Below are 13,365 nucleotides of genomic sequence, written 5' to 3' on the forward strand. Positions count from 1 at the left end.
AGCAGGGGATAGCTCCTTTGTTCCAAACACTGTCTGTTAATATGCAAAAATGTCTTTCCAGCCAGGGGCCTGGCAACCCCTTGACACAGGCCTGCTCTTCTTCCCAGCAACAATGTGAAATTTAATGTTCATGTGACAAAATTTATGTGCCTCATTCTTGGCTGGTGGGGGCCTGTATGACAATCCTTGTATATTACAGGCCTGTATGACTGATAATAGAAAAGGTGGGGTGGGGGGGAAAAGAGGAGAAAGCGAGGTGGGGGTGGGGGGAGAAAGCATGGTGGGGATGGTGTGGGGGAGAGGAGAAGCTGGTGACATGATGGTCATGGTATTTTTTTAAACATGTGTATATATATTTTTTGAACGTGTTCCAATCTGAAATTCTTGCTCACCTCTTGCTTGAAGCACCTGCTGTCCGTCATTGCTTCAAGTTGTCCCCGTTGATGAACCCCATTTGCAGAGCCGGCACTTTCCAGTGTCTATTAAACAGAGAAGAAGAAACTAATTACCTGCAGACCGTACGGAAGCTTAAGAAGAACTACCATCTGTTGAATCTATACTACTACAGAAAAACTGTGCATTAAATATAGCTGCGTCATTTAAACAGCTGTAAGGCCAGCAGTTTTTTTTTTAAAGACAGGGTGACTGCAGGTATGTAACTAGTTAAAAGGTTGACCAATCATTGTGATGGTAGGACAGGCCTAATCCAGTGTTATACCCACCCTGACGAATTGTGTTGATATTTCAACATGTTGAGTAAAACTCAATCCATAATCTTCCATTTTGGGGCAATTTTACAAATTCACACAAATCCATTGCAGGGCATTCTGCCTGTTAGGGGCACATATGAGGAATCTGGGCACACAATCACCGCCTCTCCTCACAATTTTCTGGACATCAAAGTTAACACAGAAAAAAAAAATCACGGATTCCACATGCTTGAATTCCAAATATATGCGCTCCCAATAGATGATGATCTGTGGCCAGTTCTGATGAAAGGTCACAGACCTGAAACGCTAACTCTGCTTCTCTCTCCACAGATGCTGCCAGACCTGCTGAGTATTTCCAGCACTTGCTATTTTTATTTCAGATTTCCAGCATCCGCAGTATTTTTCTTTTACTGTAGATGATGATCAGTACCGGGAGTGTGAATTGATAAAGTGATCTGTTACATCTCTATCTGTGCTTGCTACCATGCTACGACTCCAGTTGGATCAGAATTGTGGTAGAATCTAACATAAATTTATCGGAGTTTAAGTGGCCAAAAGTAACAGCCTGCATTTATATATCCCTGTCAGGCAGACCCCCACCTGCCAAGAATGAGGCATATTAATTTTGTCATATGAACACTGATTTTAAACTGTTGCTGGAGTGAAGAAATGACTTGTTTGAAGATCACCAGACACTGGGCTGGAAGGACATTTTCATACTAAGAGACGCTGCTTGTAGAGACAAAGGACTATTCCCTGATCCAATTAACCCAAATGGATTTTGATCACCAGACATTGAAGGTGTAAGGAAGCACATTCCAGGCCCTAAGATGATATAATCCACAAAGCCAGGACTGATTAAACCTGCTGGTCATATGACTAACTGGCTGGTTCAGGTTTTTTGAACTAGCCACAGGACAGTTTGAATTCAGAAGGCAGTGTGCAACTGAGGCTGGAACAAGGAAACCCCTCTCTCTCTCTTTCGCTTTCTCCCAAGCCACCGGACTCATGTGTAAACCTCAAGAGAGAAAAGACTCCTACATCGGAACAAGTTGAAGCGTGAACTGGGCCCCAACGAATTGCAAGACATACTGGCAACCAAAGACTCCACATTGAACTCAAAGGATTGTAACTACCAGATATTGCCTCAAACGTTTCCCCTTTATTCCTTCTACTTTTTTCTGTCTCTATTTGCATGTGTGTTTATCGAGTATGCATGCTAACGTGGTCGTGTCGCATATTCGTCATCGTTAACTTGATTGGAGTTTAAGATGAATAAACGTCTGCCTTTCTTGTTTAAATCTAAGGAAATCTGTTTGATTTCTTTGCCTTACAGTTGGAGCAGTGAACAAGGATTCATTAAGGGGAAGCTAAAAACACGGTGTTTTAAAATTAAACCCGGTTATGGTTAAACCAGGCAAAGGCTAAGAGGGAACCCCTAGATCCCTTCTCACCTGGTCGTAACAATCCCAAATACATATTTATATCCCAAAGTGCTTCAGACAAATGCTGTAACTGGTCAACATAAGGAGATGGTAAGACATGTGGCCAAAAACTTGGTCAAACCAGTAGGTTTTAAGGAGTGACTTATAAGGAGATGGAGAGGCAGAGAGGTTAGGCAGGATCTAGGTTCTTGCCTGCATGGCTTCCATCAGTTTCTCCATCTGCTGGTTCTGCTCCAGGGCACTCCGCAGGGCCTCCTCTGTGTTAACCAGTCTTTGCTGCAGTTTAGAGAACTCAGTGTCTGTCTCAGTGTCTTGCAGTGAGGCTGGGCGCCGCTTCTGATCAGGTTTGTATTTTTCAGTACCCTGAACAGAGAGAGAGAGAAGAATGCCAGGCAGATCTTCAAAATAAAAATTTCTATTTCACTTGAATCTGCTTTAGCATGATAGATCTCGAACAGAAAATCAGCTCATCACAATGATTTCAGTAAAGTGTAATGGTGGCGTCACTGCATCACAGCAGTTTTTCCATCTTCCTTACTTTTTTTCACCTTATCCACCTTTCTTTGTTACTTTTCATGGGCCAAGAGAAAGGAAGTTATCCAAATGGCGGCAGAGCTTACCCAGCCTGCTCAGTAAGAGTGCAACTACTCTATAACCAGTGGTGATTACATAGCCTAGCAGCATAGGTGAAGTCTGCCTCCATTGGGATGAAATGGACTTTACTCCACCACTGTTAAAATTAGATTGGATCATGAGCGATGTTGATTGTAGAATTCTGGGTCCGATAGGCTTAAATGAATTTTGTGATTACAATGGAAAAATCAGCAATTTGGATTACATTGTTTCCAGTTAATACATGGTTGAGTAAAATCCAAGGTTGGACAACAGTCATTATTTCTTGGAAACATTCGCCTTTTAAAAAACTTATTGTAAATTTTTAAAAAGAAAAAATAAGCCAGAGCAGCAAAAAGCAGAATGAAAGTGTTCTACTTTAAAAACAAACACAAAGTTTCTGTCACTAAAGAAAGAACAGATTTGCATTTATATAGAGCCTTTCACAACCGCAGGACATCCCAAAGTGCTTTACAGCCAATGAAGTACCAAGAAAAAGCAGAACAAAAAAGTGCTTCAGCCCAAACTCTGAACCTCTTTCAGGAATATTACTGATGCATATAACGAATATTTGGCAGGATTTATGAAATGGAACATTTTGAGTTAAAGCACTCGACCATGATCCTTTCATTAGCTCTGGATTCCAGCATAAACCCTACTGCATCATTTAAATATACCTTGGCGAAATGGGCTGTCCTTTGTTTCTCTTTGTCTCTCTCTGTTATGAAGCTGATCTAAACAATAACGTAACACAAGAGTAATTTTTTTTCCAATTCACTATCAATAACAACATTTTATCTTCTACATCGCAAAGCCAACAATCTTTAAGAGCCCAACTTATTCTGCTCCAACAATTTAAATTAATCCCAGCCTCTGAAAAATACCCCTTATCCCATCATTCATCCAATCTGTGCAGTAACTATTCTGGGAATGCTCAATGCGGACATGTGTGCACAATGATTCTCCTGGGAGCAAAGGAGATTGAGGGGAGATTTGATAGAAATGTACATGATTATGACAGACTTAGATAAGTTAGACAAGGAAGAACTGTTTCCATTAACTGATGGTACAAGGTCTAGATGATACAGATTGAAGGTTTTGGGCAAAAGATGCGGTAGGATTGTGAGGAAGAAGTTTTTTTAGACAGTGAGTGGTAATGACCTGGAACTGACTGCCCACGAAGGTGGTGGAAGTGGAGACAATTAATGATTTCAAAAGGAAATTGGATGGGCACTGGAAGGAAATAAACTTACAGGGCTACGATGATCGAGCGGGGAAGTGGGACTGACTGGATTGCTCCGTGGAGAGCTGGCATGGCCTTGATGGGCTGAATGACCTCTTTCTATGCCATACGTGACTCGATGACTCTCAAATTTTCATTCCTGACAAGAACTGACAGCCCTTGATGTGAACAAACGTTGATCAAAAAAATATCAATAATTGTGGCTTATGTTCACAAACTTTGGTGTCACTTTTCCATTTATAAGAGTTCAGCCTTTATACAAACTGCAGATCAGAAGTAAGAAGTAACCTTCAGTCACTAACTAAAATCTTTTTGAGTCTGACTGTAACTGTGCTCTCCTTTCCATTTCAATTTTAATTACACTCGCCCACCCCAAGGTTCAACATGGATATGCAACATGCTACAATTGTGAAATCCAAAAGCCAATGCAGACACAGGCCTCTGTCATGGCCACCCCATAACCAACAATCAGGTTGCACTACTGAACCCTGAATGATGTCTCCTCCAGACCTCCTTCCTTCAACTGGCCCTTTTTGATTATCTCACTCATGTCCAGTAAACATGGAAGCCAGATTCAAACCACAGAACCTGCTGGTCCAAAGATAATTTGGACTTCTCGTCAAAAGAAAAGCTTTCTATTCATCTTCAAGAATTCTGAAAGTGACAAAGAAACTCAGAGCAGAGACAGATTTTCCTTGTAAGGTTGGGTCTGGATCAGCAAACATAATGGCTTTGAGGTCAAACCAAACTAAACTGATCCCTAGGTCCACTGGTGTTAGTGCCAAATTGCACTTTCTAGACTGAAATAATTATTGGCCAAAGGAGCGGCCATTTACTCACAAGAACATATAGTTTCTCTCGGAGAACCCGGATATCTTCCTGCAGCTTCTGTTCTTTCATTCTCCACTCAGCTTTATGAACTTCCCGGCTGAGGTCCTTTTCCCCTCCACAGGAGTGACGATTGGTCTCCAATAACAATGAGCGTAGTTCATTTAGATTCCTAGTTTCATGGAAAATTGAAAGATTCAGCAATGAAGGGCATGTGGACAAGCTAGAGGGGAGGAGCACAAATAATTAGCAGCACGAGGGCATTTTGATACAGTGCAGATAGAGTGCATACCTGGTCATGATATTGTTAGTCTGATCCAAGACCAAAATCAAACAAAAACTGGCAATCTCTCTCCCTGGTGAGGATGGGTAGGAATGCTGTTATGATAAAAGCTTAGAACAGTCCGAGCTTCTGACAATAAGCCTGGCATGATCATTTAACCAATGACAGCCAGGACTGAAGAATAATCAAAGGCACAAAAAATCCATTTGATCCATTGAAACTCATCTCCTTAGTAGTCTGATTCATCCAGATAAGCACTCAATAACATTTTCAACGCCCCTTCCTACTATCTTTCCTATCACATCGTTCCAAACATTTATCACTGAGCTCTTCCTAATCTAATTAATAGTTTTGCAGATGGCTAACATTACAATTCTCAAAGCAACACATCTAAAATGTCACACCTCAAAAGTGTCACACTCAAAGAACATTGCCAGAAATTTCATCAGGGTTTTTCCCAGTTGGCCTCCCGTAACTGGCAGAAGACTGACTGAAACCCTGTTGACTTGCTTTATATGGGATTTTCGCTGAAATTACCATTTCTGATTGGGAGAATTACTGATAAAATTCCCGGAGAACGTGTCCATAGGACAAAAAAAACTAGGATTGGCTCAAATAATCACATGCCGTTCAGCCATGCCGATAGATCCAATTGATTAATTGAGAAACGAAGAACAAATGAAAAATCAGTTTCTTTAACTTATTAAGTATCTATGCCACAGTGACTCTAAAATCTTACGTAATATTTGGTGTCCTATAAGTTGGATAGTAAACTAACCCTGGATTTTTCGATTTCTATATGTTAATACCAATGGCAACCATTCATTTCAAACAGATTGTACTAACAGTAAAATAACACCAATCAGAAAATGTAGGTTGGAATCAATACTGCTGGAAAATCATCCATTAATACAAATAGCAAACTTGCATTTATATATCGCCTTCCATATCTTCAAGACATCCCAAAGTGCTTCACATGAAATGAACTACATATGTTAGCAAAAGAATTTGCAGGAGCGAACTGGAGAGGTAAGCCCCGGCTTCCCTGCTCCATTACCAACCATTTTCATAAATCCCCCTCCCCCTGCCCCCGTCACCCTCACCTTCAACAAGTGCGAGGAGCTCATGGACATTGTTTTCCTAAAGAGTGAGACCATCTGTTCAGCTGCCTCTGTTGCTCCCCACCAAGCCAAATCTCCTCCGACGCATTCCTGTCCAAGCCCTAAACCTGCATCTTTCTTTAGCTTTGCGCTCATCTCCCATCATACCCTCTCTGAGCTCATCTTGTCCATTCTCAATAAATTGCTGAGCACCCCCACTCAACTGCCCTTCCCGGTCCCCATGATAAAAGCTATTATAAAAATGTTCCCTCTCCTCGGGTACTGTCCCTCTCCCTTTCAAAACTGCCATCAGCACTCTCCCCCACCATGCTTCAAAAAACCTACCCACAACCCCTCGGGAGTTGTAAACTACAGTCCTATCGCTTACCTCTCGTTCTTCTCCAAAATCCTTGAATATATAAAACAAAAGCTATGTACTATGGATGCTGGAAATTTGAAATGAAAACAGAAAATGCTGGAAACACTCAGCAGGTCAGGCAGCATCTCTGGAGATAGAATGTTTCAGATTGATGAAAGGTCTCTCTCTCCACAGATGCTGCCAGATCTGCTGAGTGTTTCCAACAATTTTTGTTTTTAATTCCTCAAATATCATTGTCTTCCAAATCTGTATCCACCTTTTGCACAATGCCTAGTTTCACTCTCTCCAATCAGGTTTCCACACCTGTCACAGGACAGACATGGCCTCTGTAACTGTGACCATGGTGCACTTTCCTTCTCGGACTTTCAGCATCCTTTGACACGGTCGACTACACCACCTTCCTTTAATGCCTCTGCTCCATTGTGCAGTTCAGTGGGACTGCCTTTGCTTGGTTCCATTCTTAGCTGCCCCATTGTAGCTAGAGCATCTCCGGCATCTCTTCGCAAACTCACACAAAGATAATTTGGATTCCCTCAAGGATCTATTTTTGAGCCCCTCCTATTTCTCATTTACACACTCCAATATCATCCAAAGACATGGACCCTTGGACTTTCTGTCCCTGCACCACAGTAATTTTGCTGGAAGTGCACATGGTTCCACATGTACTCGATGACCCAGTTCTACCTCACCACCACCTCTCAATTCCTCCACTGCCTCTGTGTTGTCAGACTGCTTGTCCAACATCCAGTTCTGAATGAGTCACAATTTCCTCCAGTTAAACATTAGGAAGACAAAAGTAATTGGCTTTGGCCCCTACCACAAATTCTGTTCCCTCATCACTAATTCCTTCTCCCTCCCTGGCCACTGTCTCAGGATGAACCAGACTATTTGCAACCTCGTGGCCTATTTAAACCTGAGCTGTGCTTCCAACGCCATATATTTCACAAAGACCACCTACTTCTACCTCCATAACTTGGCGCAAAAATCCTCACCTATGTCGATCTCCCCTCCAGACTTGATTCCAATGTTCTAATGGGTTGCCTGAAATCCTCCATTTGCTTCAGCTCTGCTGCCCATATCCTAACCCCCATTGTCTCATTTGCTCATCATCCCAGTGGCCTACATAAGCCCCAATTGATGGGCATATCAAATTTAAAATTCTCATCCCAGTGTTTAGATCTCTTTATGATCTCACCTCTCTATATCTCTGTATCCTTCCCCAGCCCTACAACCCTCCCAGAACTCGGAGTTCCTTTGATTCACCCATTTTGCTCCACCATTGGTGACCGATCTTCGGCCATCTAGGCCTAAGCTCTGTAACTCCCTCCAGAAAACCATCCACCTCCAGCTCTCACAAAAAACTGAGTCAAAGAGATGGGTCTTAGTGACATCTCAATACCTCCTTATTTGGCTTGGTGTACATTTTTCTATGATGGGGCATTTTACTACATTAAAAGTGCTGTATAAACGCATGTTGTTGTTGCATACAACATTGTTTCATGAGTAGCAAATGAAATGAGTTAAATGATAAATTGATTTTTTCCTGGGCCAAGAGACCATGAGAATTCAACCAATATCACAAAAATTACCAATTCATTCATTTCATTGTGGTACCTTGCTGTTACGGTTTAGTAATTTTGCAGGTTAGTATTTCTGGAGCATTTGCTAAATTTTAAATCAACTCCTAAAATTTCTCTTGGGAATAACTGGGTATAATTCATGTTAACACATTGACTGGCATCAACAGTTTATTGCATGCCAAGTGCTGGTTTAGTAGCAATTAATTAGATCTGTGTGCAATTGCTCAGGCTTGATTTCAAGTCTATGTTATATTTATTAATGGACACATGCAAGAGTGAGTGCCCTGGCAGTGAAAGGAACAATAAGATGCGTAAAATAACAAAGCAGATAGGATGGCATGCGGGACACAAGAGAAGCTGGGACAAATGTGCGGAATACCAAGGAGATCGGAGCAAACCCCAGTCTGGGTAAGTGCCTCGGGCATGCATTACCTATTAGGGGAATGCCATTAGTTATATTGCTGTGATGCAGCATATTTGCACTGAAGAAGGCAAAGCTGAGGAGTAATAGCAAACAATTCTGTTGCAACGTGAACTTTGCATTGTGATTGATATGTACAGAAGGATTAGTACATCATTTAACAGGACGGGCACTACAGAATTCAACCTGCTTTTAGTTCAGAATGATTAAATCTGGCTTTTCCGTTCAACAGACATTCACACTGGGAACTGGAGGACCAGATGCATTTGCAGGTTACAATGTTCCGAAAGGGCAGAGCTGAGCATCAGCTGCGAATGCTGCTGCTGTCAATTCAGGAACATTTGCTTTACTATGACTTAAATGCAAAATAGTCACAGGGTTACAAATAGCAGGAATACTAGTGGATGCCCTGTGACATTATATGTTGTATTATTGGGTCTGATGTTTATCTGCTAATCTAGCCTTTGCCTTTACGGCGTGTGCTTTAAATGGATATAGTCAGGTAGCTGTAGCTACTTATAAATAGCTCAGATCAATCAGAGGGGTTGAAACTGCTGGTAACTTTCAGCCCTCGGTTGAAAGAAATTATTATTTTGCATCCGTAAGAGATGACATGGGGCCGGATTTTTAGCCCCCCGATGGGGACAAGCATGGAGGTGGGTGGGTGCGGGAATTCATGCTGCCAGCCAGTGTGGTTTGCTGGCACCATCCTGCCTTTGGGCCATTTTCCCACAGGCGAGATGGGGGCAGTGCAGTAGTACTACCTGCCTGCACGTGGCAGGGAGCCAATTGAGGGGTTTAAAATGGCCACTTAAGGCCCATTGTCGGAGGCCAACTGGAATTTCCTCCGCTGCCTGGCCACAGCTGCGGCCAGAGGCCTCCTTGTGGAGATGTTTTTCCTCCAGAATGGTGGCCTTACTGCGAAGAGCATTTTTTATTTAAAATTTTTGAAAGTTGGAGAGAGGCACCTCCATCTTGAGGCAGTTTCTCTCAATTGGAAATGGCACCTGCTGCTGCTTCTGAGCGGCAGGGCCTCTTATTGGCCCTCCAGCTTCAAAAGGGCGCCCGCTGTCCTTAATTGGGTGGCAGGTCAGCCCTCTGACTAATTGGCCAGTTTGGGGGAAATCACTGCCGGGTGACTTTCCCACAGTGCCAGGTTGTGACCCCCATTTGACCCCAATGTTGGGGTCCTGACCCAAAACCTGACCATGAAGTCTAATGTGTGGAATTTAGTCTGTAGAGGCAGCGAGAAAGGAGAGAGAAAACAGGAGAGGAGAGTAGGAAGAAAAAGAAGTGGGGTGGAAGAAGTGGGGACAGAAAGAGGGAGATAGGGGAGAGGAGGTAATGGGAAGGGGAAGGGACGGGGGAGGACAGCAGGATGATGAGGAAAGGAGAATGGGAGAGAGGGAAAGTGCGAAGGAATGGGGGAAGATGGATGAGCTGGCTATAAGGGAGAACAAAAAAGAGGAGGAAGACAGAGGGAGATGGAGGATGTTGAATAATTGATGGCTGCGGGGGTACTGGAAAGATCCCAGGACCCTTTTTGATGTTCTATGGAGGAGGGGACAGTAGGCAAGGGACAATTTCCCTGCTTATATCAGGGGAAAGTATAGATCAATTCATTGCCCTACTCAGTAGGGAGGGGGTGAGGGATGAAGTTAGGAGGAGAATAAGGCCAGAAAGCAGGTCAATGTTGGGGAGGGGAGAGGAGGGAGGGAAAATTTTGGGCCAAAGTGGTATTCAATGTCGGGGAGGGGAGCACTTGAATGAACATATGCTGCGTGAAGTTGATCCCATGATTATTACCAGGGATAGGCACCGACATATCGCACCACGGACATTTGACAAAATTATTGACTCAGCCACGGACATGGGGGCAATTAATCTAAATATAAAGTGTACAGCCATTCTAATGCATTCAAAACACAGTCCAATTTAAAACACATTTCACCCTATAAATAAAATAGCTAAGCATACAAATATCAATGGAGAGCAGCACAACTATATGATCTAGCTAGCAAGCAAAATAACATGCAATGCCAATGCGAATTACTTTTGTTGACAGAATCGAGCTAGCTACACCATGTCACGGGGTGGTAGATGGACCATGTCAGATGACCTCTGTGGATTCACACTGTGTCAGGAGTGCAAGTTGATCCAATAAGCCATAAAACTCAAGGAGTGGATTGTTATTGTGGTTATTGAGGTGAGGCAGTAGAAAACTCAGCGACAGGAAGACAGACCATTTCTCACACTGCTGTTATCACAAGAAAATTTAATCTGTGGTCAATGTTTGTGCAACTTCTCCACCTGCTTATAATATGTGTCTGACGACAGGGCAGCCAACACAAAGGCAGTGATCTCCAGGTCAGGAGAATTTTATAGGATGGAGCAAATAGTACTTCAGAAGTATCATGTAAAACAGAAATCAGAGTGGGACAGGAAGGACAGAGAGATTAACATTAGGTAGCCAAGACTAGTTTATTCATCTTGACAGGCTGTTAAACTAGGTCCTGGATTCTAAAATACAGGAACAACAGAATCTCTCATGGACAAAATGTCATTTCTCACCAAAGCTGGCGACAAAATTAGATAAACACAATTACAAATAAAGAGCGCCCTTCAGTTCCTCTTCTAAAGCGATTCTCTAAAATTCACATGTCTATATCTCAGTCTATCACTGTCAATTCTGATTTAGCTCTGCAAAAAGTTGAGCAGTTGTTACAAAATATTTAGTCACTATCTGTAAGAGTGTACTCCAGACAAACCAATTTATGTCCAAGCCTAATCTCTTAGCTGTTAGCAAAGGTTAAAATGTAACGTAATATGATACAGACAACTTTAAAATGGCATTGCCATTCATGTCATCTGCCGTCAAACTCGATAGTAAATGATGCACATTGCAGTTACTGATCTTTGACATACTTGTAAAACTTGTCCACTAATTGAATTCGCAGCAAAAAAAATTCAGTTAAAGACTGTTTCTAACATGGTCATTGAAACAAAATAAATTTTTACTAAGTCTTCTCCGACAGTTTTTAAAACTTCAAATGCAGCATGGATTTTGTTAAGGAATCGTAGACCGTTCATCATATATTAAGGTTTATTAAAGCTATCCGTTACATTGTATTTACTAACTATTGTATTTGGGCCAGCAGCATCTTGTTCTCACCAATATCACTCAGCCCAATAAACCATATTCTTGTATTCATGAAGAACTTACAGTGCTGACTTCTGGAGATTCCTTAGATTTTCTTTACTGTTTTCCCTTTTATACAAATTCTGGAACAACATGATTCCAAATAGATGGCAGTGGAATTGAGATATTTATATAAAAATAAAAGTCCAGTAACTTTCAACAAGTCACTGAGCTTGTGTCCCAAGTGAAAATAATGTGTGCCAAAGCGTAAAAATTGAGACATTTCCTAAGTGGCTCTTGCCATCTTAAAAAGAGTTTACATAACTATAGCCTTTAAATTTGCATTTTAAAATAACCTAGCTGCTAAGTTATTTTAAAATATAAGGTTAAAGGCTTGGAGCAGGAGTGTCCAACCTTTTCACTTACAGAGAGGCCGGTGAGACAATTTCAGAAAGATAAAGGCATAAAATATTTATATTATTAACCATAAAAACAACAAATGTGCATTTTTATATGCATTTTTGTGAACAAGCTTTAAATGAGAAGAGTAATTTATTGACTTACTTTCTTGTCACTATGTTGGATTTAGTGAGATACCTGGTATTTTTCTGCTTGCACAAGTAATCAATGTCTGCCCACACACTTCTTGTAGTGATGCGGAGTATTCCAGATAGATGCACGTCTGTTAGGAGTGATCTTCATCGCACTCTTTCTCTCTCTCTCTCTCTCTCTATCTGTTTGTCTCTCTCTTTTTTCCCCCTTCTATGTGTTCCCCTCTGTGTTGCCCAACCCTTTGCGTTGTCTCCCTCTACTCTGTGTTGCTCATCACACCCCACCCCCCCACCACCCGGCGCCCCTCACCTGTGTCACCCCCCTTATCTCTGACACCCACTCCCTCACTCTCTCTCCCCACTCTCTCTTTTAACCCTACTCTCTCTCTCTCCTTCCCCATCAACTTTCTCTCTCTCCCTCCCTCCCCAACTGTCCCTCGCAGCACCCCCACTCTCCCTCCCCCACTCTTGCTCTCTCCTTCACCCCCCCACTCTGACTCTCCCGCCCTCCTGCTCTCCCTCTCTCTCTGTCCCTCCCCTGCTCTCTCTCTCTCTCTCCCCCTCCCCCCGCTCTCCCTCTCTCTTGCACCCTCCCCATGCTCTCCTCATCTCCCTCCCCCTCACCCCGCTTTCGCCCCCCACACTCTCTACCTCCACCCCCACTGTCCCTCCCTCTCTCCCCCGAATATCTCTGCACCCCAGACTCTCACACAGCATCCCTCTCTCCCCCTGCCCCCCACTCATTCTCCCTGTCCCCCACTCTCTCTCTGCACGGTCTCTCTCGCTCTTGCTCACTCTCCCCCACCCCCACTCTCCCCCACCCCCACTCTCGCTCACTCTCCCCCACCCCCACTCTCACTCACTCTCCCTTCTCTCTCTCTCTCTCTCTCTCTCTCTCTCTCTCTCTCCTCTCTCTCTCTCTCTCTCTCTCTCTCTCTCTCACTCACTCACTCACTCCCTCCTCTCTCTCTCTCTCTCTCTCTCCCACCCCTCCCCTCCCCACTCGCTCTCTCTCCCCTCCCCTCCCCACTCGCTCTCGCTCCCCTCCCCTCCCCTCCCCACTCGCTCTCGCTA

General features: G+C 43.2%; 1 protein-coding gene across 1 annotated transcript in view; it reads right to left on the minus strand.

Annotated features, from left to right (window-relative positions):
- Window positions 1-13,365, minus strand: part of clip2 (CAP-GLY domain containing linker protein 2) — a 228,241-nt gene that overhangs the window by 37,410 nt on the left and 177,466 nt on the right. The window contains 4 exon segments of the mRNA XM_068010178.1: window positions 393-479; window positions 2,348-2,518; window positions 3,445-3,501; window positions 4,851-5,010. Coding sequence (XP_067866279.1) covers window positions 393-479; window positions 2,348-2,518; window positions 3,445-3,501; window positions 4,851-5,010 — 475 coding nt within the window.

This window comes from Heterodontus francisci, chromosome 30 (assembly GCF_036365525.1).
Source record: "Heterodontus francisci isolate sHetFra1 chromosome 30, sHetFra1.hap1, whole genome shotgun sequence".
NCBI classification, from domain to species: domain Eukaryota; kingdom Metazoa; phylum Chordata; class Chondrichthyes; order Heterodontiformes; family Heterodontidae; genus Heterodontus; species Heterodontus francisci.